Source organism: Oncorhynchus gorbuscha, linkage group LG24 (genome assembly GCF_021184085.1).
Source record: "Oncorhynchus gorbuscha isolate QuinsamMale2020 ecotype Even-year linkage group LG24, OgorEven_v1.0, whole genome shotgun sequence".
In the NCBI taxonomy this organism is placed as follows: domain Eukaryota; kingdom Metazoa; phylum Chordata; class Actinopteri; order Salmoniformes; family Salmonidae; genus Oncorhynchus; species Oncorhynchus gorbuscha.
In genome coordinates, this window is record NC_060196.1 from 18,377,769 (window position 1) to 18,401,547 (window position 23,779).

Genomic DNA, 23,779 nt, shown 5'->3' on the forward strand with positions numbered 1-23,779 from the left:
CTGTCTAGACAGCCTCATTAGTTATTCATTACGGTCGTCACGTTCTCTTGCATAATTCAACAAGTGTTCCGTGAGAAGGATAACCATGCGTTTTCAAAACCAAATGCTTGGCTCTAGATTACGCCCATCTATACATATTTACATCGTTTGCGAGATCAGACATTTTATCAGAGGTACCTTTAATTTCAGCGCCTCTAATTTGAAAACATTTGAACTAAATCCTAACTTTTTTCTTCTTCAACTGCACATACATCGAAACCTACCAAAATAAGACGTCTTTCTTGTGATGCAACTGTCAATACAGAGTGTTAAATCCCAGACGTAGTGTTAGCTCTTTTATAGAGGCAATGGAAAAACAATGTATTCCATTGGGCCCATTTCAGCCATTACCAGAGTGTGTTTGACAGGTCAATATAAACGTTTATGCGGTCCTCATGTCAATGAGAAAACACGAATGGCACTAGCAAGTGTGAAAAAGAGTCACCAGAGTAAGAGATTTAAATGACAAGTGGATTTTGCACCCCTCCAACCAAAGAGGGCCTACAGCAGCACCTAGATATTCTGCACAGATTCTGCCAGACTCGGGCCCTGACAGTAAATCAGTAAAACAAAATAGGTGTTCCAAAAAAGGTCCAGTCGCCAGGACCACAAATACAAATTCCATCTAGACACAATTGCCCTAGAACACACAAATAACAATACATACCTCGGCCTAAACATCAGCGCCTAAACAGTAACTTCCACAAAGCTGTGAACGATCTGAGAGACAAGGCAAGAAGGGCATTCTATGCCATCAAAAGGTACATAAAATTAAACATACCAATTAGGATCTGGCTAAAAATACTTGAATCAGTCATAGAGCCCATTGCCCTTTATGGTTATGAGGTCTGGGGTCTGCTCACCAACCAAGACTTCACAAAATGGGACAAACACCAAATTGAGACTCTGCATGCAGAATTCTGCAAAAATATCCTTCATGTACAACGTAGAACACCAAATAATGCATGCAGAGAAAGAATTAGGCCGATACCCACTAATTATCAAAATCCAGAAAAGAGCTGTTAAATTCTACAACCACCTAAAAGGAAGAGATTCCCAAACCTTCCATAACAAAGCCATCACCTACAGAGAGATGAACCTGGAGAAGAGTCCCTAAGCAAGCTGGTCCTGGGGCTCTGTTCACAAACACACTCCACAGAGCAGCACAATTAGACCCAACTAAATCATGAGAAAACAGAAAGAAAATGACTTGACACATTGGAAAGAATTAACAAAATAAACAGAGCAAACTAGAATGCTATTTGGCCCTAAACAGAGAGTACACAGTGGCAGAATACCTGACCACTGTGACAGACCCAAACTTAAGGAAAGCTTTGACTATGTACAGACTCAGTGAGCATAGCCTTGCTATTGAGAAAAGCTGCCATAGGCAGACAGGCTCTCAAGAGGAGACAGGCTATGTGCACACTGCCTACAAAATGAGGTGGAAACTGAACTGCACATCCTAACCTCCAGCCAAATGGATGACCATAGAGACATATTTCCCTCAGATTACACAGATCCACAAAGAATTCGAAAACAAATCCAATTTTGATAAACTCCCATATCTACTGGGTGAAATCCCAGTGTGCCATCACAGCAACCAGATTTGTGACCTGTTGCCACAAGAAAAGGGCAACCAGTGAAGAACAAACACCATTGTAAATACAACCCATATTTATGCTTATTTATTTTCCCTTGTGTACTCTAACCCTTTGTACATTGTTACAACACGGTGTATATGTAATGTCTTTATTGTTTTGAAACTTCTGTACGTGTAATGTTTACTGTTCATTTTTATTGTTTATTTCACTTTTGACTATTATCTACCTCACTTGCTTTGGCAATGTTAACACATGTTCCCCATGCCAATAAAGTCCTTGAATCAGACACAGACACACAGACACACAGACAGACAGACACACAGACACACAGACACACACAGACAGACACAGACAGACACAGACAGACACAGACAGACACAGACACACAGACACACAGACACACAGACACACAGACACACAGACAGAGAGAGCGCAGTAGACAGAGAGAGAGCGGTAAGACAGAGAGAGCGCGGTAGACAGAGAGAGCGCGGTAGACAGAGAGAAAGCGGTAGACAGAGAGAAAGCGGTAGACAGAGAGAAAGCGGTAGACAGAGAGAAAGCGGTAGACAGAGAGAAAGCGGTAGACAGAGAGAAAGCGGTAGACAGAGAGAAAGCGGTAGACAGAGAGAAAGCGGTAGACAGAGAGAAAGCGGTAGACAGAGAGAAAGCGGTAGACAGAGAGAAAGAGATAGACAGAGAGGGAGACAGAGAGAAAGCGGTAGACAGAGAGAAAGCGGTAGACAGAGAGAAAGAGGTAGACAGAGAGAAAGAGATAGACAGAGAGGGAGACAGAGAGAAAGCGGTAGACAGAGAGAAAGCGGTAGACAGAGAGAAAGCGGTAGACAGAGAGAAAGCGGTAGACAGAGAGAAAGAGGTAGACAGAGAGGGAGACAGAGAGAGCGCGGTAGACAGAGAGAGCGCGGTAGACAGAGAGAGCGCGGTAGACAGAGAGAGCGCGGTAGACAGAGAGAGCGCGGTAGACAGAGAGAGCGCGGTAGACAGAGAGAGCGCGGTAGACAGAGAGAGCGCGGTAGACAGAGAGAGCGCGGTAGACAGAGAGAGCGCGGTAGACAGAGAGAGCGCGGTAGACAGAGAGAAAGCGGTAGACAGAGAGAAAGCGGTAGACAGAGAGAAAGCGGTAGACAGAGAGAAAGCGGTAGACAGAGAGAAAGCGGTAGACAGAGAGAAAGCGGTAGACAGAGAGAAAGCGGTAGACAGAGAGAAAGAGGTAGACAGAGAGAAAGCGGTAGACAGAGAGAAAGAGATAGACAGAGAGGGAGACAGAGAGAAAGCGGTAGACAGAGAGAAAGCGGTAGACAGAGAGAAAGCGGTAGACAGAGAGAAAGAGGTAGACAGAGAGAAAGCGGTAGACAGAGAGAAAGAGATAGACAGAGAGGGAGACAGAGAGAAAGCGGTAGACAGAGAGAAAGAGGTAGACAGAGAGAAAGCGGTAGACAGAGAGAAAGCGGTAGACAGAGAGAAAGAGGTAGACAGAGAGGGAGACAGAGAGAGCGCGGTAGACAGAGAGAAAGCGGTAGACAGAGAGAAAGCTGTAGACAGAGAGAAAGCGGTAGACAGAGAGAAAGCGGTAGACAGAGAGGGAGAGAAAGAAAGAGAGAAAGAAAGAGAGAAAGAGAACAGGTGAGGTGAAAGACGGATGCAACATTTCCATGTCTAATGAGGTGTACACTGAGGTGGATTCAGAGATGGGAAATTTGGGAATCTCAGCCCTAGCCGAGACAGACAAAGTCCCTCAGACCCAAAGGACCTAACCTAACCCAGCACCATGGTGCTCTGTAGAGTCCCCTGTCCCACTTTTACAACCCCCTCAGCCCCTATTCTGGGGTGAAAGGAGGACATTTTGATGAGAAGCACCTGTGTGGGACGGAATGGAGACACATGGCTATGCTGACAAGACAGCAAAACAGAGGAGAGAGAACTTTTGGGAATAGTAAAAGGAGCAATATGTAGGGACCAGGGACAAAAACACATTCTCTAAAGTCAATCTGTGATCCTGTTCCTGTAGAGCTACCTTCCTGTAGGTTCACGCTCCAACCCCGGTGTGGTGGCAGCTAGCCTAGTGGTTAGGAGCGCTGGCCCATTGCTATTAACTAACTGGGGCACTAGACTAGGGTTAAGGTGAAAACCTACAGGACGGTAGCTCTCCTGGAACAGGGCTGGAGAGCCGTGCTCTATGGGCACGTTTCCTGATAAGAGCAGTGCAGTGGTTGCTGCAGTACCGAGATAGGGGAGTGTGTATACACAGAGTGTACAAAACATTAGGAACACCTTCCTAATATTAAGTCGAGCCTCCCTTTGCCCTCAGAACGACCTCAATTCGTCGGGCCATGAACTCGACAAGGTGTCGAAAGCGTTCCACAGGGGAGCTGGGTCATGTTGACTCCAATACTTCCCACAGTTGGATGTCGTTTGAGTGGTTGACCATTCTTGATACACATGTGTGAAAAACCCAGCAGCGTTGCAGTTCTTGACACAAATCAGTGCGCCTGGCACCTACTACCATACACCGTTCAAAGGCACTTAAATCTTTTGTCTTGCCCAGTCACCCTCTGAATGACACACATACACCATCCACGTCTCAATTGTCTCAAAGCTTGAGAATCCATCTTTTACACATCTCCTCCCCTTCATCTACACGGATTGAAGTGGATTTAACAAGTGACATTAATAAGGGATCATAGCTTTCACCTGGATTCACCCGGTCAGTCTGTCATGGAAAGAGCATGTGGTCCTAATGTTTTGTAGTGTCTAGATAAAAGTGTGCTTGTGTGCGTGCGTTGTATATGGCACAGTGTGTGTGTGTGGGTTTACTGCAGTAGTGGGTCCATACTTTTCCTGGCTGAGGTAGCACAGTGGTGTGGGCGGTGGTGCGGAGTGCTGGGGTCCTTGTCTCCCTCAATGCTGCTGGCAGAGCTCCAGCTGCCCCAGCTGCCGCGGCTGGCCCGCACGCTGCCCGATGAGCTGCCCGAGTCTGAGCCCGACTCGCACGCCACGCGCCGCTCCGCGCACTTCCGCCGTGGCCGCACCAGACACACGCCTAGAACAGGAAGGAGGGCGAGAGATGTTGAGGACCGAGTAAAGCCCGTGGCCTAGCTGTAACACTCCAGTCAAATACACTGCTCAATCCCTTCAATGCCCCATATCCACCCTTCCTATGCTCCTCCCTCTTGCCCAGCTTCTCTTGTCTCCAGCTGTTGAAATAAAGTGTCGAGAAAGAAGGACACTGAGGACTGTCCAATATAAAATGTCAATCTATTAACTTTCACTCAGTCAGTTACGTCTTTAGCCATCACATTTAATTGGGAATTCCGGTGTTTCTGAAAATGTGACAAAATCGGATATGTACTGGAGTGTCTACCATGGCAATGTGTTGAAAAAGAAAATGCACTGCGGCAGATACATGGTCAGTAAATCTGCTTAGAGATGTCCAGAGCATCACAGACACAGCAGAGGGCTTTTAACATGATTGGTTTAGGTGAGGGGTAGGGTTGAACTTCGGTCAAGTTAGCCACAAACTGACAGCGACAGCCACACAGGTTATAAAGTGGTTGAGTGAGGGGTGTAACCATAGATGTCGCAGCTTTTTTGAATGTGTGTCTGTGTTGGTCAGTGTTTCCGTTATCCGTTAGCTGGCTTTTCTCCTATAAAATGTGAAACCGCATGTGAAGTGACAAGTGTTTTCCGGCAAATTGCATTATGGAACAAACATCCGCGCGTAGCCCGCCCGCCGCCCTGCGTAGCCCGCTGCCTTGGGTGCATTACTGCGCTGATAACGTGTAGAAATAATAGTTGATCAACAATTTAAGCTAAACGTTGTGATCTGTTGCATCACACATTATTATGTAGCCTACTGGTTGTATGAATTAGGGATCTATCATCTCACAACTGTCCCAGAGTCTGTTTGGAATTCATTTCTCGGCAAGGTGACCAATAGAATAGGTAAACCTTTCTACTGTGGGGGATATTGACAGGCTAGTGGATATTGACAGGCTAGTAGATTGACAGGCTAGTGACTCTGCTGTTGGTTACTTGTCTTCGCTGAGGAAATGTAATTTCTCAAATGTCGGGTCAATAAAAAAGGTTTCCGGTCAAATGTCCCCCCGCCACATTTTCCTAACGGAAACCCTGGTGTGTATGTATGTACATATACCCACCGTTCTGTTTGAGGGGGCTGTCGGGGCTGGGCTTCGGTGCGTCTGCTTTTCCTGTGGAGCAGCGGTTCCGAGTGCGGGTTCCATTCATATTCTGTTGTTGTTCTCCCGTTCTCCACTCCGGTTCCCTCTCCTGTACCGACGTCACAACCACACTGTGTTCAGGTAGCCTGTGGGAACAGCGAAGACCAATGTCATTCAATGTCGTTACATTTCACGCAGCGATTCAACAATCAACAGGGTTACAGACCTGAACGTTCTACTATAAACGGCTGCTGGGGGTAGCTAATTAACGGTTGTTTCTTCAATTTAAATCAACCCCAAATCAAAATATTCAAATTCACCAACTCACAGCCCAGTTAGAAAGTATTATCAAAAACAAAAAAAAAGTACTTTTGGTGAATGAACAATGGCCGCGTTGTGAATAAGGTGTATCACATCTGTGTGGGAAGAAGTGGGTCATCCCAAGCGTAAGGTAAGCAATGACTTATTCAAGATTGTCCTTTGAGTGATGTCAATTTCGTTCTCTATAGATTATTACTATTTTTTTTTTTTAAACAGATTTTCTCCCCAATTTCGTGGTATCCAATTGTTAGTGGTCCAATTGTTAGTGGTCCTTCTGTAGCTCAGTTGGTAGAGCATGGCGCTTGTAACGCCAGGGTAGTGGGTTCGATTCCCAGGACCACCCATACGTAGAATGTATGCACACATGACTAAGTCGCTTTGGATAAAAGCGTCTGCTAAAAGCGTCTGCTAAGTCGCTTTGGATAAAAGCGTCTGCTAAATATATTATTATTATCTTGTCTCATCGCTACAACTCGGGGCTCGGGAGAGACGAAGGTCGAAAGCCATGCGTCCTCCAAAACACAACCCAACCAAGCCGCACTGCTTCTTAACACAGCGTGCATCCAACCCGGAAGCCAGCCGCACCAATGTGTCGGAGGAAAAACCGTGCACCTGGCGACCTGGTTAGCGTGCACTGCGCCCGGCCCGCCACAGGAGTCGCTAGTGCACGATGAGACAAGGACAATTGTGCGTCGCCCCACGGACCTCCCGGTTGCGGCAGACTGCGACAGAGCCTGGGCGCGAACCCAGAGTCTCTGGTGGCACAACTAGCACTGGGATGCAGTCCTAGACCACTGCGCAACCCGGGAGGCCCTTTTCTATAGATTTTACAAACGGAATTCTGCACCAAACCATTTGTCAAGACTAATTTCTAAGTGAGCACAGAGTCTATCATCTCTATCGATTTGAAGATGCCACGTACCCAGAAATCCGCTCTGTGTTCTTCTTACGACTCTTCTTTGCCTTGCTGTTCCCGGCTGGGACACCAGCCTCCGTCTTCTCTGCCTTCTTCCTCTGGATTTTACCATCCTCTCTGGTCTGGAGAAAGAGAGAAATATTCAATTCACATTTCCACCCTGTACTGAAGTACTTAGATTGCACACAACAAAAAAAAAACATCTCTACAGAGCTCGAGTAACCAGGCTACAAGCATCAGAGCAAGCTATCAAATAAAACCAAGTAATAGCCAATTGATCACCCTGTCTCTCTCTCACCTCTAGCTCAGAGTTGTCCCTTTTCGTCGTTGTGTCCCTCTTCTCCACAAACTGTGAATGTGTACGGAGGCCGCACCCTTTCTCTGTCACGGGGCTGCACAGCAGGAGACCCGGTCGGGGGCCTGGGACCATGGTGACATTGTCGGGGAAGCCGGCCTGCGTTTCCACGGGAAACATAACCGCCACCGGCCCTTTGCTGTCCTCACGCTGGGCGTCGCTCTGTGGTGGGGCTTCCTTAAAGTGCTGTGTCGTTTTCTTAACGTCGATTTGACAGAGGAACGTGGGCTCGTTGTTGTTGCAGGCGTCCGTGCACAGGTCGGGTTCCAGGGTTCCCAGGTCGGGCGTTAGGTCTAGTTCCCGTTCTTCCTCGGTCGCAGTGGCGGCCGCCGCCGCTGTAGCGTAGGAGCTGGTTTTGTACTTGCCGTAGTAAACGGACACCTTGTGTTTCTTCTGCGGCTGGGAGGGAGTGGTGGAGGCACCCTTCTTGGAGGAGGAAGAGGAGGTGGAGAGGGGCTGGGGCCGGGGGGTGGAGCCGTTGGCCACTGCCGGGGAGCCACGCCCCTTTCCTTTGTCAGAGTTGTGGCAGGTGTCCACATATGTCTTGCAGCTGCCCTTCAATTTACTGGACATGGACAAAAACAAAAAGACTAGTTAGTCTCTCTATGTGTAAACCCATAACAATGCACAACAATCACCAGCTAATCAAATGGGTGACAAGCCTCATTTATAGAACAAAATCAGTTCAGATTTACGTAGATAACATACAGCTACTTTGACAACATTGTTGTACTGGAGTGTTATACCAAGAGTTAAATCAAGTACCACCCCAAACATCTAACTTTAATAACACTTTATATTGGCAACTAGAGGTCGACCGATTGAATTTTTCAACGCCGATGCCGATGATTGGAGGACCAAAAAAAGCTGATGACGATTAATCGGACGGTTTAAAAAAATATATTTGTAATACTGACAATTACAGCAATGCTTAATGAACGCTTACTTTAACTTATATATTACATAAATAAAATCAATTTAGTCTCAAATAAATTATTAAACATGTTCAATTTGGTTTAAATAACGCAAAAACAGTGTTGGAGAAGTGCAATATGTGCCATGTAAAAAAGCTAACGTTCAAGTTCCTTGCTCAGAACATGAGAACACATGAAAGCTATTGGTTTCTTTTAACATGAGTCTTCAATTTTCCCAGTTAAAACATTTTAGGTTGCAGTTATTATAGGACTATTTCTCTCTATATCATTTGAATTTCATAGAACTTTGACTTTTGGATGTTCTGATAGACGGCACTATAATATTGCCAGCCTAATCTTGGGAGTTGATAGGCTTGAAGTCATAAACCAATCTATGCTTTGAGCATTGCGAAAAGCTGCAGGCAAACTGAGGAAAGCACGGTTTGAATGAATGCCTACGAGCCAGCTGCTGCCTACCACCGCTCAGTCAGACTGCTCTATTAAATATCAAATCATAGACTTAATTATAATATAATAATCACACAGAAATACGAGCCTTGGGTCATTAATATGGTCAAATCCGGAATCTATCATTTCGAAAACAAAACATTTATTCTTTCAGTGAAATACGGAACCGTTAGATATTTTATCTAACGGGTGGCATCCCTGAGTCTAAAAACTGCTTTTTCACAACATTCAATGTTATGTCATAATTATGTAAAAATCTGGCAAATTAACTCGTCTTAGTTAGGAAGAAATGGTCTTCACACAGTTCACAACGAGCTAGGCGGCCCAAACGGCTGCATATACCCTGACTCTGCTTGCATAGAAAGTGGCACAATTTCCCTAGTTAAAATAAATTCATGTTAGCAGGCAATATTAACTAATGCAGGTTAAAAAATATATACTTGTGTATTGATTTTAAGAAAGGCATTGATGTTTATGGTTAGCTACACATTGGTGCAACGGCAGTGCTTTTTTAACAAATGCGCTTGTTAAATCATCACCTGTTTGGCGAAGTAGGCTGTGATTCGACGATAAATGAACAGGCACCGCATCGATTATATGCAACGCAGGACAAGCTAGATATACTAGTAATATCATCAACCACGTTTAGTTAACTAGTGATTATGTTAAGATTGATTGTTTTTTATAAGATAAGTTTAATGCTAGCTAGCAACTTACCGTGGCTCCTTGATGCACTCACGTAACAGGTGGTCAAGCCTGCCACGCATTCTCCTCGTGGAGTGCAATGTAATCGGCGTCCAAAAATGCTGATTACCGATTGTTATGAAAACTTGAAATCGGCCCTAATTAATCGGTCAACCTCTATTGGCAACCATATAAAACTGTTGATTTTATGTAAAAAATATTTGATTGGAAACGGGTCTCTTGTAAAATATATTCCACAGAGTCTTACTTGACTCCGTTGGGGGTGATGTTGACGGGGCCGTTGTCCCGGGACAGGGCAGAGTTGTGGATGCTCCGGGGGGTGGGGCTGGAGAACTGAGTCAGGATGTACTGGGCCTGGTGGAAAGCCATCAGACAAACACCCGCCAGGGAGAAGCTGAGAGGAGAGAGAGAAAGGATATGGCCGGTTATTCATTGGTGATATCAGTCCAAATAAATTGACAAAGTAGCAGGCACCGGTAATCTGGTTGGGGAGTCAAAGTCCATTGTCTTTCAACCTGAAACCTGTTTGATTTCTGGGGGGAGTGTATGACATTGGCCTTTCACCACCCAAAATTAGCACTAAGTTGGTACTGGTCTATGCGTCTCAGGGTGGCACTGACCAGGTGAAGATGAGGGTGACCACCCAGAATGTCTCCTCCCAGCTGGGGCCGGGCACCACTTGGGCACAGAGGGGCAGCATGTGGTGGGGCAGCGTCACGTTGAGGGTGAAGGGGAACAATGAGCCGCGTGACGTCACCAGGGTCAGGTCCCGGATCACCCAGGACGACGTGAAGTCTGGAGTGAACCTGGAGGAGGGAGAAAGTGGGACGTGGGGAGAGAGAAGGAGAAGGTAGAGTAAGAAAAGGAGAAAAAGAGAGTGAGCGATTAAGGGGGAGAGGGGAGACAACCAGAGGGGGAAGAAAGATGGAGAAAATAGAAGTTGAGACAGTGGGGGGGAAAGGCGAGAAGGAGATGAGAGGTCAATGAGCATTACAAATGTCAAAAAACTTTATCTTGATATGTCTCGTATCACAATAAATGATTTACTAGAATACAAAAATGATCTATTTTTGATCTATTTTTCTTTTATTACTTTACTTCATGTACCCTTCACTTGAAAGTAACCTGACGCATGCACACTACTGCTGAGTTAATACAAAATATGTTGACATGAAAAAGGTTCAAGAACAATCTGCATCCATTCTGCCGACATTTGACTCACGCAATGGTGATCTCGGAGGAGGAGTTGTGGTCCAGGTTGAAGGACCTGCACTGCAGCACCTCGAAGCCGAAGCCCTGGCACTTGTAGCCGTTGATGTTCATGGACGTGACCGTAAGGGGCAGCTCCCCGGCGTTCTCTACCTTGAAGCTCTTCCAGATGGCAAACAGAGGCTTGTTGGTGCGCAGGCCTGGGAGGTAGATGGGAGGAAGCATTTTATAAAGTAGCCAGCCACACACTCTTAAGAACAGTAGAGCAAGACAAGTGCTAAGTTCCAAATGGCACCCTATTCTTTTTATAACACACTACTTTTGACCAAATACGTCACTATACAGGGAATAGGGTGACATTTCCTATGTCACCAAGGATTAATTAGCCTTGGTAGGAGAACACACAAGATAAGGCACGCTTTGTCAGTTTAATAAAAAATAAATCTGCTTTGTGCCATTAAAAGGAGTTTATTAAAGGATATGACAGGTTGTACAGCAGAACTACCACCACTAATAGTAAGACAATGATTAAGTAGCCTAGTTTCAAATTCAAGGGCCTTATAATAGAGTTTGAAGTGCAAATTAACCTGAAATGTGTTGAATTCACTTTGCCATTACTATGAAGTACCATCATTTGCCTTGACTAATGAATTGTATTTGTAATGCATTTAAAAATGGACAAACATCAAATAAGATCTAGCTACATACGGTAAATACTGTATACTTAGGGCGGAGGGTACAACGCATTTTACGATATACCGTTATTCAACACAGACCGAGCCCCTCTTTCCCCGTCACTCAAGGAGCACATTTGCTCCTCGACCAGGAGACACTTGCGCTTAGTCTGCATGCAGCAGAGCAACTATGTTGATGACAACAATGGTGTTTTCACTTTGCTTCTTAATATAAATCCACTAGCATTCTATAATTACACATAATTTGTGTTTCTTACATCTGCAAACAGCTAGTTTCTTTTTTTCAAACAGCTAGTTTTTCTTTCTTTTTTTAGCATATTGGGCCTAAATCCTGTTAGCCGCTAATGCTAATCGCCAGTTAGCTGGCTGGCTAGCTAGCTAATAAATGTACTGAGTCAGAGCAAATGTAATTAGCTATACAGCCTGATAATACCAGTGATGGTTTAGACCAAAATCAGAATGCTGTTGTGCAACAGTATCTTCTAAATCAAAGAGGAATACGCAAAGCATGAATATCTTAGAAGTAGCTAAGTGAAAACATTTAACGTAGTCAAAGATTATAGATCCCCCTAGGAAACACATATCAACACTTTGGTTCCTACCCTGTCACAATAACTCCTCCCTTTCATTTGTTGTCATGCCAAACACTGTATTCAAAGCGCCCACTATTATACTATAACTATATAATTAGTTAGATTTACACTAAATCGCAAGTCAAATCGCAATTGCAACATCTGATTAAAAATAAGGCCTAGATTGTTTGCCCTACGTGGCAGTGTGGAAATTATTTTAAATAAGTGCAGGAAATAGATTTTCATCTTCAGTGAGAGAAAGGTGGATAAATGACAAATATTAAAATGAACACAGTGGTTGGCTCACCATCTCGGCACTCCATGAGGGTGGACTGAGGGACATTAAAGCGTAATGAGGCTCCGGGGCCCGGCAGCTTGCCCCCCACCCTCAGCAGCTCCTTGGCCCCATGACCCCGCACCATCACCATGTCAAACACTGTCAGATTGTTCCTGAGACAGAGAGAGAAAAAAAGAGAAAGAGACAAGAGTCAGACTGTCTCTAGACTCAGCTCCCCGACTCGCACTTCCTCGCGCACCAACAGTAGAGTGACAGACGACACTTGAAAATAATGGCAACTCGAGACTAGAGGGTCACCAATGCTGAGCGTCAACAAAACCGACAGCACATGGCACCTTAATCAAATCTGGCAAACGTCATTAAAATACCTGGTGCCATCTAGCTTGGCTCCATTATTGACCAAAGCAACAACAATAATATCACGCACAAAGCTAAGGGTTTGCATTGTACTGCTATAACTACTGTAATATCAGAGCTCATATCAAGATCTTGCATGCACAAGAGACTACAACTACCAGTATGCAACAACTGGGGAGGGGTACTGTTTATGTGGTAATTTTGCCTTTGTATGTACATGACAACATGAAAATCAGAAGACTATTCCTAAGAACGTGTCAAAATGTAGAGGTGTCATTCATAGTGTACCTGATGAGTAGGATGGTGGTGGTGGGTTTGTGTTCGGAGGGGGTGAACACCACAGTCACCTCCCTGCTCTCCCACGGCTGGAGGAGGAGACGCAACGCTCCCTCTCCCCTCACACTCTCCCTGCCCTGCAGACAACACACAGGGTTCATATATCACTGCATGAGAACACTTTATATATAGCGAGAATTATTCAACTGCGCTCTCCTGGACAGCTGAAACACTTGTGGGGTTGTCTGTATCAGGCATATCAAGAGTAGGAGTGCTGATCTAGGATCAGGTCTTGCCTGGTCATTTTGATCTAAAAGGGCTGAGACGCTTGATACATACATACAGCCCCCACTGGCTTTCATTCTCTACTAATCATGGACCGATTCAGACCTGGGACACCAAAGCCAATGATTAAAGACTGCATTGGTTTCCCATAACTAGAGCAGTGTTTCTCAATCCATTCCTGGGGTGGGTCAGCACTAACTTGGATTCCCTAGGAGTGGATTGAGAAAATCTGAGCTGGCGTGTCAAAAGAACAGAATGACTAAAGTACATGCATCAAAATGCAATAAGGACCAAAGAATAACACAATAAAAAGACAGCAAATGCTCCATGTTTGCTGCAAAGTCGGTGACTTAGCTAGCTACCCACCGTAGGTCAATAAAATAGCACACTTGGGAGCAGTAAACAATGAGCTCTCAAAAATGTCCTGTCATTTCATTGTAATCCATTGATACGGGGTGAAATTTCCCCTAGATACAGAACTAGGATCAGCTTCCCCTCCGCCATTCCTAAACTTAACCATTAAATGGGGGAAAGTGTAGACGCTGATCTTGGGATTGGAATTGCCAGGGACCTCACGAAACAATATTATCACGATACACAATACTGTAAAGTGCATTTGGAAAGTATTCAGACCCCTTCCCTATTTCCACAACTTGTTACGTTACAGCCTTATTCTAAAATGGACAGAGATCATTTCCCCCCTCATCAATCTACACACAATACCCCATAATGACAGTGAAAAGATTCTTTAAATTTGAGCAAATAAAATAAAAATAAAACCTTATTTACAAAGGTTTCCATTGATCATCTTTGAGATGTTTCTAGTCCACCTGTGGTAAATTCAATTGATAAACGGAGCAAAGTACAGAGAGAGAGATCCTTGATAAAAACCTGCTCCAGAGCACTCAGGACCTCAGACTGGGGTGAAGGTTCACCTTCCAATAGGACAACGACCCCGACCCTAAGCACACAGCCAAGACAAAGCAGGAACGGCTTTGGGACAAGTTTCTGAATGTCCTTGAGTGGCCCAGCCAGAGCCCGGACGTGAACCTGATCGATCATCTCTAGAGAGACCTGAAAATAGCTGTGCTGCGACGCTCCCCATCCAACCTGACAGAGCTTGAGAGGGTCTGCAGAGAAGGGAGAAACTCCCCAAATACAGGTGTGCCAAGCTTGTAGCGTCATACTCAAAAAGACTCAAGGCTGTAATTACTGCCAAAGGTGCTTCAACAAAGTACTGAGTAAAGGGTCTGAAGACTTATGTAAATGTGATCTTTTTTTTTTTTTTACATTTGCAAACATAAAAAAAAAAAAGTTTGCTTTGTCATTATGGGGTCTGTAGATTGATGAGGAACAAATGTATTTAATACATTTTAGAGTAAGGGGGCAACGTAACAAAATGTGGAAAAGGTAAAGGTGTCTGAATACCTTCCGAATGCACCCTATATGTATCACGACTGTATTGAGATTCGATACTGTGAATTTATTGTGATTCGATGTTCCAAAGCTCACGTGTTTGCTGCAGAGAAACGAGAAAGCCATGAGAAAACACGTTTTAAAAAGAAGATGGAAAACAAGCTATAGGATGAGATATGCCAGAGTTTTGGCGAAGGTACAGCCGACTAGTATTTGTTAATGTTAACTACCTAGCAATTTAACTACCTAGCAATATATATATATATTTAATCGCTATACTCTACTTCATTTCCCCCCCATCCCTGCCCTACACCTAATACATTACAGCAGCCCCAGTCCCATAGGCAGACAGTGGAACATACAAACTACATTTCCCAGAATGCACAGCATCCTTACCTTGTGCTCTGCATGCAGCAGAGTGAACTCTGTAGTGCTGATGTTGACAGAGAGGGGGCTGATATTGAACCTGGAGAAACAGGGGAGAGAGGAGGAGGCCAAACAGTAAGACACCTCATCAATAACACCTACAAGGGACACTCAGAGCTAACGGGTACTAAACTGCAATGTTAAAGGGGCAGTTCTGTCTAAAATCAACAAATATTTGTATGAACTGTCCATTTAAGGAGTGGGAAACTAACGCGAAGGAATGTGTTACAATGGTCTGAAGTGACTTCCCATTCCTTCCTCTGCACTGATCTCAAAACGCACTATAGGTGAAAGCAATATGGTTCAGTTGTTTCACTTCAGTGCAGATGAAGGAAAGGAGATGAGGAGAGGAAGCCACTATTGAGACGCACCCAAGGAAGTGCATCTCCTGTGCAACTAATGTTGAGAGGTGGTGTCCTTGGGTTCGTACCATTTGGTGAGGAGGTCAAGGGCTTCCAGGGGAGCTGGGTACAGGGAAAGGGCTCTGATCTCCACACACACCACAGAGGAGGAGGGGTTCTTCAGAGTCAGCAGCTTAACCTGGGGGAAAGATCAAAGTTCAAAATATGTATTGTACATTGACAATTGTATTTGGTTTCCATGGCTCACAGCTGGACACGTAACATAACAAGACATTGCAATGGAAAAGCATACTAATGTTAAAAGTGTAGATGGTAGAGTTACATTTTTTTATGTATTATTACAAATATCTCAAATCCTCCAACGGCTGCAGGTGAATTGTTGACCAATTGTAATACAGAGCTTTTCAACTATTAGTGTGTGATAAAAACATGTTTGGGTTACCTTGCTTTCATTGACAGGGACAGCACCAAAGTCTAGAGGGGATGAGGTCTCTGCTGGTAGTCTTGGCCACCTTTAGTGAACAGAAGAAAATGTGAGTGATATAAGTGATTATAAGTGTTACGAGTGACTAGATAAATGTATAAGTCACTGTGGGTAGGACAAATGCTGTGTGTGTGTACGAGTGACCAGACAGAGTAAAGTGAACAGCCGTGTGTCTCACCTGCAAGGCAGCTGGTCTTTGCGGATTTGCCAGCGAGAGCAGAGCTCCGAGGCCAGTCTGCTGTCCAGCATCCAGGAGGAGGAGTCTGCGAGAAGAGAGCGCTGCCACTGGACACGACCTGGAAACACCCATACAACACAGCCTGAGTGGACCACACACCTATCAGTCAAACACACACTGTACCAACAGCAGAGACCAATGACTCATGCATGCACGCCACAAACGTGTGCGCACACACACACACACACACACACACACACACACACACACACACACACACACACACACACACACACACACACACACACACACACACACACACACACACACACACACACACACACACACACACACACACACACACACACACACACACACGACTCACCTGCTTCTGACAGTCTGAGAGGACATAGTCGGCCACACTCGCCCTCTGCTTCAAACACAACATTACCCTGCTGGAGAGGGAACACACAAACACACTCCTATTAGAGAACACACTACATAATGTTTTGCTGAATTTATGTCAGATCAATATAATGCCGTTTAACCATTCGTTAGCTTGTGCACACACGCGCGCGCGGGGAAAGGATTCAGACCCCTGGACTTTTTCCACATTTTGTTACGTTACAGCCTTGTTCTAAAATTGATTAAATTGTTGTTTAAAAAAAAAAATGTTTGCAAATTAAAGATTTTTTTTTACAACTGAAATTTTACATAAGTATTCTTTACTCACTATTTCGATTGGGTTCAAGTCTGGGCTCTGGCTTGGCCTCTCCTGTATTGCACCTTCACCCCAGTCTAAGGTCCTGAGCACTCTGGAGCAGGTTTTCATCAAGGATCTCTGTACTTTGCTCCGTTCTTCTTTCCCTCAATCCTGACTCGTCTTCCAGCCCCTGCAAAACATCTCCACAGCATGATGCTGCCAACACCATGCTTCACCGTAGGGATGGTGCCAGACTTCATCCAGACGTGACGCTTTGCATTCAGGGCCAAGAGTTCAATCTTGCTTTCATCAGACCAGACAATCTGGTTTCTCCTGGTCAGAGTCCTTTAGAAGCCTTTTGTCAAACTCCAAGCGGTGTGGCTTCCACCTGGCCACTCCCATAAAGGCCTGATTGGTAGAGTGCTGCAGATATTGTTGTCCTTCTGGAAGGTTCTCCCATCTCTGTCAGTGACCATCGGGTTCTTGGTCACCTCCCTGACCAAGGTCCATCTCCCCCGATTGCTCAGTTTGGCTGGGAAACCAGCTCCAGGAAGAGTCTTGATGGTTCCAAACTTCTTCCATTTAAGAATGGAAGGCCACTGAAGAATGATGGAGGCCACTGTGTTCTTCGGGACCTTCAATGGTGCACTTCCCCAGATCTGTGCCTCGACACAATCTTGTCTCAGAGCTCTACGGACAACTCCTTCGATCTCATGGCTTGATTTTGCTCTGACATGCACTGTCAACTGTGGGACCTTATATAGACAGGTGTGCGCTTTTCCAAATCATGTCCAATGAAGTCAATTTACCACAGGTGGACTCCAATCAAGTCGTAGAAACATCTCAATGATGATCAATGGAAACAGGATGCACCTGAGCTCAATTTCAAGTTTCATTAGCAAAGGGTCTGAATACTTATGTAAATAAGGCCTTTACATTTTTAAAAAATTAATTCGCAAACATTCCTAAAATCCTGTTTTCGATATGTTATTATGGGGTAGTGTGTGTAGATTGTTTTCCTCATCAATGTATATAATCCATTTTAGAATAAGGCTGTAACGTAACATTTGGAAAAAGTGAAGGGGTCTGAATACCTTCCGAATGCACTGCGCGCGGGTGCACACACACCCGATATCAGAACAAAGGCGTGAGTGAGCAGATGTTAAACATTAGAGATCATAACAACAGACAGTAATAGTGTGGTTATTCAGGACTGTAGTAGTATGTAATACAGTTGTCTATGGCAGTGTTTCTCAGACCGGGGGTGTTTATCCACAAGGTATCTCAGCATACGAGTGCTGATCTAGGATCTGTCCATAAAATCTTATTCATTATGATCTAAAAGGATAAACTTGATCCTAGATCAGCACTGCTACTCTTTGTGGACACAGGCCCTGGTCCTTGAGTCTGAAAGTGGTGCACATCTTTGTTTTTGGCCTAGCACTAAAACACCCGATTACACCAACAAACTCCTCATCAATCCTTTGATTAGTGGAATCAAGTGTGTATTGCTAGGGCAGAAACAAAAATGCGCACTCCTGGTCTATCGAGAGTATGGCGGAGTGTGTATGCAGACAGTCCCTGGGAGTGTTACCTTGGCCAGGGTGGAGTGAAAGTGGAGGGGTAGTTTCAGGGCCAGACCCAAGCCAGTGGTCAGGGAGAGGGTGGATAGCAGGTTTAGGGGCAGGCTCCTGTTGAGGAGCTGCAGGGAGAGGAGCCGCCAGCAGCCACCCTGGGGCACTGACACTGCCCCACTGAAGTTGACCACCTTGATGCACGCGGGACAGACGGTCAGCACGGACATACAACTATAACTACGCAGATCTCCTTCTCTCATATTTGAACTAGAGACTGATTTCAACCTGGGAAACTAGGCCTGTGAAACTGTGAGAGACTGAATTGTGCACCTGTACCAATATGTATAAAGAAACCAAGGCAATTTTACTTTTGCACATAGCTTTCGGGCTGAACTTTGACATTTCTATCGACCTTAAGCAAAAAAAACTCTGGTCGACCTCAAAAATGCCAACAAAATTCATGGAACCACATTTGTAGGACGTAGCCATCTTCTTAGATGCCCAGCGCAACTACAAAAGAAGACCACCACCCCTACCTTCAGTAAGCCCTGGGACTCCGGGGAGAGGGTGGCGTCCTGGACGGCGAGGGGAAAGTGGAGGGTGTTGGTCAGCCACAGGTCCACGTGGTCGGCTCCTCTCTGCCCCAGTCTCACCTGAAAGAGACTAGACAGCTCCAACCCCCTGGAGAGAAGAGGGACAACCATTGAAACGTGCTTTGGAGTGAGAGGAACTCTTGTCTCTTAAAATGTGCTGATAACGTAACGCCCATTCACCACATTTTCTAGCGTTTTTTTTGTTATCTGGATTTTATACTTTGTAAATACAAACTGAAAACGGAACATAAATGTCGTCTTACACACCTTGAGGGCAGAAAAGTCGAAATCTCCTTTTGAGCAGAGTATCTGTATGGTCTTACCTGAGTGTGATGTGGAAGCCAGGGAAAGTGTTCACTGTGTGATTCCCCAAGACCTGTAGGCTAATATGACTGGAGCATCTTCTATCCTGACCTGGCAGAGACCCTGCTGAACACAGTCGACATTGGATTTTAAAAGTAGGAGGTTCCTCTCGGTAAATAAGTTACGTTCCAGCTAATACAGGGCAGTCGGAAAGTACTCATAGCCCTTGACTTCACACTACAAAGATGACTACTGTAACTCAGTTGCCGGAGAGGAAGGAAACCACTCAGGCATTTCACAATGAGACCAATAAGAACCCCAGAGTGGAGGTGTCATAATACCCATAAGACAAAGTGGTCAAACAGGGAAATGGTCCCAATCATTTCTTCTGCCATTCATCCAATAGGGGATTTTAAAAACACTTCAAATAAGGTCTGTGTTTTGTGTAGACTAACCCTGGTGAAATGTTTTCATAACCACGTAAATCTCTCTTTGACAAGATGGCGTATCCATATATTGTGGCTCTATTTACTCCGTCTAAGCCGCTAATTAGCCTCAAAGTAGACGTAATGCAAAACTACAAATCAAGTTCCTGCATGTTATCCCTAGCTGACACCGTTGCTAACATGTATTGTGTCAAATTAAAAAACTTACACAAGACAGCTCAAAGAATTGTCCATTTCAATAAATGTTGCAAATTTATTCATTACTACATTTAGTAAACAGATAGTTAATCCAGATTCTTACCTTTGCCTCGATTCGGCAGTCTTGTCCAGATCATCATGGTATTTATTTTCATTTTCATGATAGCTACATTAGCATCTAATGAGAGTTTCATTTTTAGGGGGTAAATACAGATGAATATATTGATCAAAGTCACCTTGTCCTAGAGAGATTTAAACAGAAAACATCACATCACTGGGTAGGCCAACATGAAACACAGCCCCCACTTTAAGTGTTTCTAAAATCTCTGATGGGAAAAATGTCTGGTGGAAAAACGATTGGAACCATTTCCCTGTTTGACCGCTAGGTTTAATGGTTATTATGACTCATACTGAGGTACGCTATGGTGACTTTAAAGACATTAGAGTGAAATGGTTGTAATAGGAGAAAACTAAGGATGGATCAACAACATTGCAGTTACTCCACAATACTAACCTAATTGACAAAGTGAAAAGGAAGCCTGTAAAGAATACAAATATTCCAAAACATGCATCCTGTTTGTAACAAGGCACTAATGTAATACTGCAACAACAACAAAAACATGGCAAAGCAATCAACTTTTTTTCCTGAATAGAAAGCGTTATGTTTAGGGCCAATCCAATACAGTAGTACTGTGTACCACTCTCCATGTTTTCAAGCATAGTGTTGGCTGCATCACGTTATGGGTATGCTTGTAATTGCTAAAGACTGGGGAGTTCTTCAGGATATAAAAATAAATTGAACGGGAGCTAAGCACAGGCAAAACCCTCTAGGAAAACCTGGTTCAGTCTGCTTTCCACCAGACAGAGATTAATTCACATTTCAGCAGGAGAATAACCTAAAACACAAGGAATAATCTACAATGGAGTTGCTTACCAAGAAGACCGTGAATGTTCCTTGGTGGCTGAGTTACAGTTTTGACTTAAATCTACTTGAAAATCTATGGCAAGAGCTGAAAATGGTTGTCTAGAATTTTGAAAATAATAATGGGCAGGTGTGGAAAGCTCTTAGAGACTTACCCATGAAGACTCACAGCTGTAATCACTGCCAATGGTGTTTGTACAAAGTATTCACTCGGTGGTGTGAATACTTATGTAAATTACTTTGCAAAATTGTCTAGAAACATGTTTTCACTTCGTCATTATGGGGTATTGGGCATAGATGGGTGAAAAAAAAGCACTTTAATTTTGAATTCAGGCTGTAAAAACAAAATGTGGAATAAGTCAAGGGGTATGAATACTTTTTGAAGGCACTGTACTACAACCTTGGGCCTTATTGCTTAAATATACACACATGTTATCAACTCACAAGCAAAATAAGAAAAGATGTCACACCGCTGAGTTTGCTTGTTGCAGGTGTGTGGGAACAATTTGATGATGATACTTCAAGAGCAATTTGCAGGTTTTCCATTTTCTTTTAAGATATCAATATTATTACCACAAATGGCAAACAGAACCAGTATTTCTCTACCTTGACATTGTAACGTACCTCTGCAGGCTAGCGTAGCCACTTCTGTGAAGTTTGCTGCTGATGCTCTCAGCAGGACTGGGCTGAACTCCAGAGTGCTGTCCACTTTGGATAACAGCTGTATTTCCTTAGAAAAAAAATATACAATATAAACTCCTGCATGGGTAATACTGAATACATTTGAAATAGACTACATAGGAGTACTCTGAGTACTTGCACAGAAACTTACCTTAACATAAAGTTTCTTTCCTCCTGAATTCAACATATAAATTCCTATGTTTGGCTCCCCTGTAGGACAGAATAAAGACATAATAGGTTAATGACATGTTATTGAAAGAATCGAATAAATACTGTACTGCTGCCCAACAAAAAACACTGAAAATTGCACTTCTCTGTCGCCAGTAGGTGTCACTACGCACACAAAATGGATACATCCACCTTAAGAAAGACCGTCAATAACAAAGCAATCTTCAGGGCTACTTGACATCCTCTTAGGTACTGTGACTTTACGCCGTGCACAGAATCTAAGGGCGTAACGCTGATGCTCTATGATGCCCATTCCAAGGTAGAAGGTAAATGCCCCATCTATCCCATTTCATGCATGCCAATCACTTGTACATGAGACGAAAGATGACAGATAACACTCCTCACAGGAGGTCAGATGACTGACAATTAACTTAAAATTAGATCTAATGTTATTCACTAGGGTGGTTTCAGTTCGGGTTTGATTTGGACAGTAGCACCAAGTGAAAGGAGGTGATTATGTTTACAGTATGCAGTGATCATAAAAACCTGAGTGCTCTACTCTACAGCAGCAGTGCAGCAGTTGGGTGGGCGAAAGTGCTGAGCTGACACATCGGGGCTGATTCCCTTAGGCAATTCCTTTCAACCGCAGGTTTCTCTGCAAGTGAGACTGTGGATGAAAAGTACCTGTTCTACCGTTCACGCTTCACCTCCATCGATAGCGTTGTATTGGCAAACCAATGAATGACCAACCGTTCACTGAGAGTCACTAAGTTCACCGTTTTAGTACCGTTTCACAGAAATACACTTTTGTAAACTGACATGACCCAGATTAAGTCTACTATTAGATTAAAATGTAAATGGAGAAAGCCAGGAAAACATCCCTCAGTTGTTTAATGATGTAGAAGTCGGTGGACAGAAGAACAAGGAAAGAACATCTAATCACCCATGTCTGGCCCCTAGTACCAAATTGTAAACAATGGTTGCATCCCAAGTGGCACCCAATTCCCTATATAGTGAACTACTTTTGACCAGAGTCCTATGGGATCTGGTAAAAAAAGTAGTGGACTATGTAGGGAATAGAGTGTCATTTGGGACAAACCCAATGTTAATCCATCATCAATCTACAGGCCTGGTGTGATAGGGATATTCTAGCAGGGAGATGTAGCCTACTCTACAGAGTATAGTCCGGCCTTGATAAGGGAGCACTAACGGTCCTGTGTATGTAATATGGGGTGTGGTGGTGATGAGGATACAGGATTAACTTGCACCGAGGGGCTGATCTAAGATCAGTTTTGCCGTTTCCCCTTTAATAGTTAAGATGAGAATTTGGGGAAGGACATGTTTGATTCTACAACTAGCTGTGGTAATATTTCTCAATGGCTCAGCAGTAGTAAGGCTCCCAAATCCAAATCAGTCTTTCTTCCAGATGTTTCTTTAGGTGGGGTACAAAGGACCATAAACCCGCAGACTACCAACATTCTGTATTAAAACCAACCAACATCCTTAAAATATTTTAAGTTATTCCTAGCTCTCATGCCTTACCCCACCTTCACCACCAAAAACTAGTCCCCTAGCCCCGACACCCACCATTGGTGGAGCCACGGCCCGTCGCTGGGGCGACCAACAGGACCAGGATGTGCTCGATGATGTAGGGCTTGAGCTTGTCCAGGTCAGCGGGGCGTTCTGTGCTTTCCGACAGCCTGATCTGGAGGTTGAGTCGCTGCTCTACCCCGGCCGCATGGTCCTCAATGCTCTGGAAGCAGGACCCCTGGGGAAACGGCAGGAAAGGCATACCAGTTACACAGAGGGAGCAAAGAGGGAGAAAGGGGGAGGGGATTGGTTGAATAGAGCTGAGAGAATGAAGAGGAGTGTAGAAAGAGAGATTAGTGGCAGAGTGGAACGTGGAGAGCGATAGGGGGGCAAGAAAGGGGGACAGAGGGACAGAAGGAGAGACAAATGAGTAAAATTGTGTAAGAAATGTCAACGAGGAAGAGATGAAGGGGGAGTATACTAAAAGAGTGTGTGCGTGTGTGCATGCGTGTACACACAAACACACACACTATATACATAGTCAGCTAGAGGCAGAACTATGGGCAACAAGCTGCTTCTCTT

At 44.4% G+C, this 23,779-nt stretch overlaps 1 protein-coding gene across 6 annotated transcripts in view; it reads right to left on the minus strand.

The window, feature by feature from the left end:
• Positions 1-23,779, minus strand: part of tmem131l (transmembrane 131 like) — a 90,411-nt gene that overhangs the window by 7,905 nt on the left and 58,727 nt on the right. For 2 of the 6 annotated variants that reach the window (XM_046325280.1, XM_046325276.1), the window contains exons 9-29: positions 23,255-23,435; positions 21,651-21,709; positions 21,443-21,548; positions 20,000-20,074; positions 19,273-19,378; positions 18,893-19,037; positions 18,374-18,547; positions 16,462-16,531; positions 16,077-16,194; positions 15,857-15,926; positions 15,483-15,592; positions 15,023-15,092; positions 12,938-13,062; positions 12,302-12,444; positions 10,741-10,927; positions 10,139-10,324; positions 9,766-9,912; positions 7,375-7,996; positions 7,083-7,198; positions 5,819-5,985; positions 4,495-4,701 (exon numbers count right to left, since the gene is read on the minus strand). In XM_046325280.1, coding sequence (XP_046181236.1) covers positions 4,495-4,701; positions 5,819-5,985; positions 7,083-7,198; positions 7,375-7,996; positions 9,766-9,912; positions 10,139-10,324; positions 10,741-10,927; positions 12,302-12,444; positions 12,938-13,062; positions 15,023-15,092; positions 15,483-15,592; positions 15,857-15,926; positions 16,077-16,194; positions 16,462-16,531; positions 18,374-18,547; positions 18,893-19,037; positions 19,273-19,378; positions 20,000-20,074; positions 21,443-21,548; positions 21,651-21,709; positions 23,255-23,435 — 3,184 coding nt within the window. The remainder of the gene's footprint in view (positions 1-4,494; positions 4,702-5,818; positions 5,986-7,082; positions 7,199-7,374; positions 7,997-9,765; positions 9,913-10,138; positions 10,325-10,740; positions 10,928-12,301; positions 12,445-12,937; positions 13,063-15,022; positions 15,093-15,482; positions 15,593-15,856; positions 15,927-16,076; positions 16,195-16,461; positions 16,532-18,373; positions 18,548-18,892; positions 19,038-19,272; positions 19,379-19,999; positions 20,075-21,442; positions 21,549-21,650; positions 21,710-23,254; positions 23,436-23,779) is intronic. The other 4 variants (XM_046325278.1, XM_046325277.1, XM_046325282.1 and 1 more) reach the window with 4 other exon arrangements.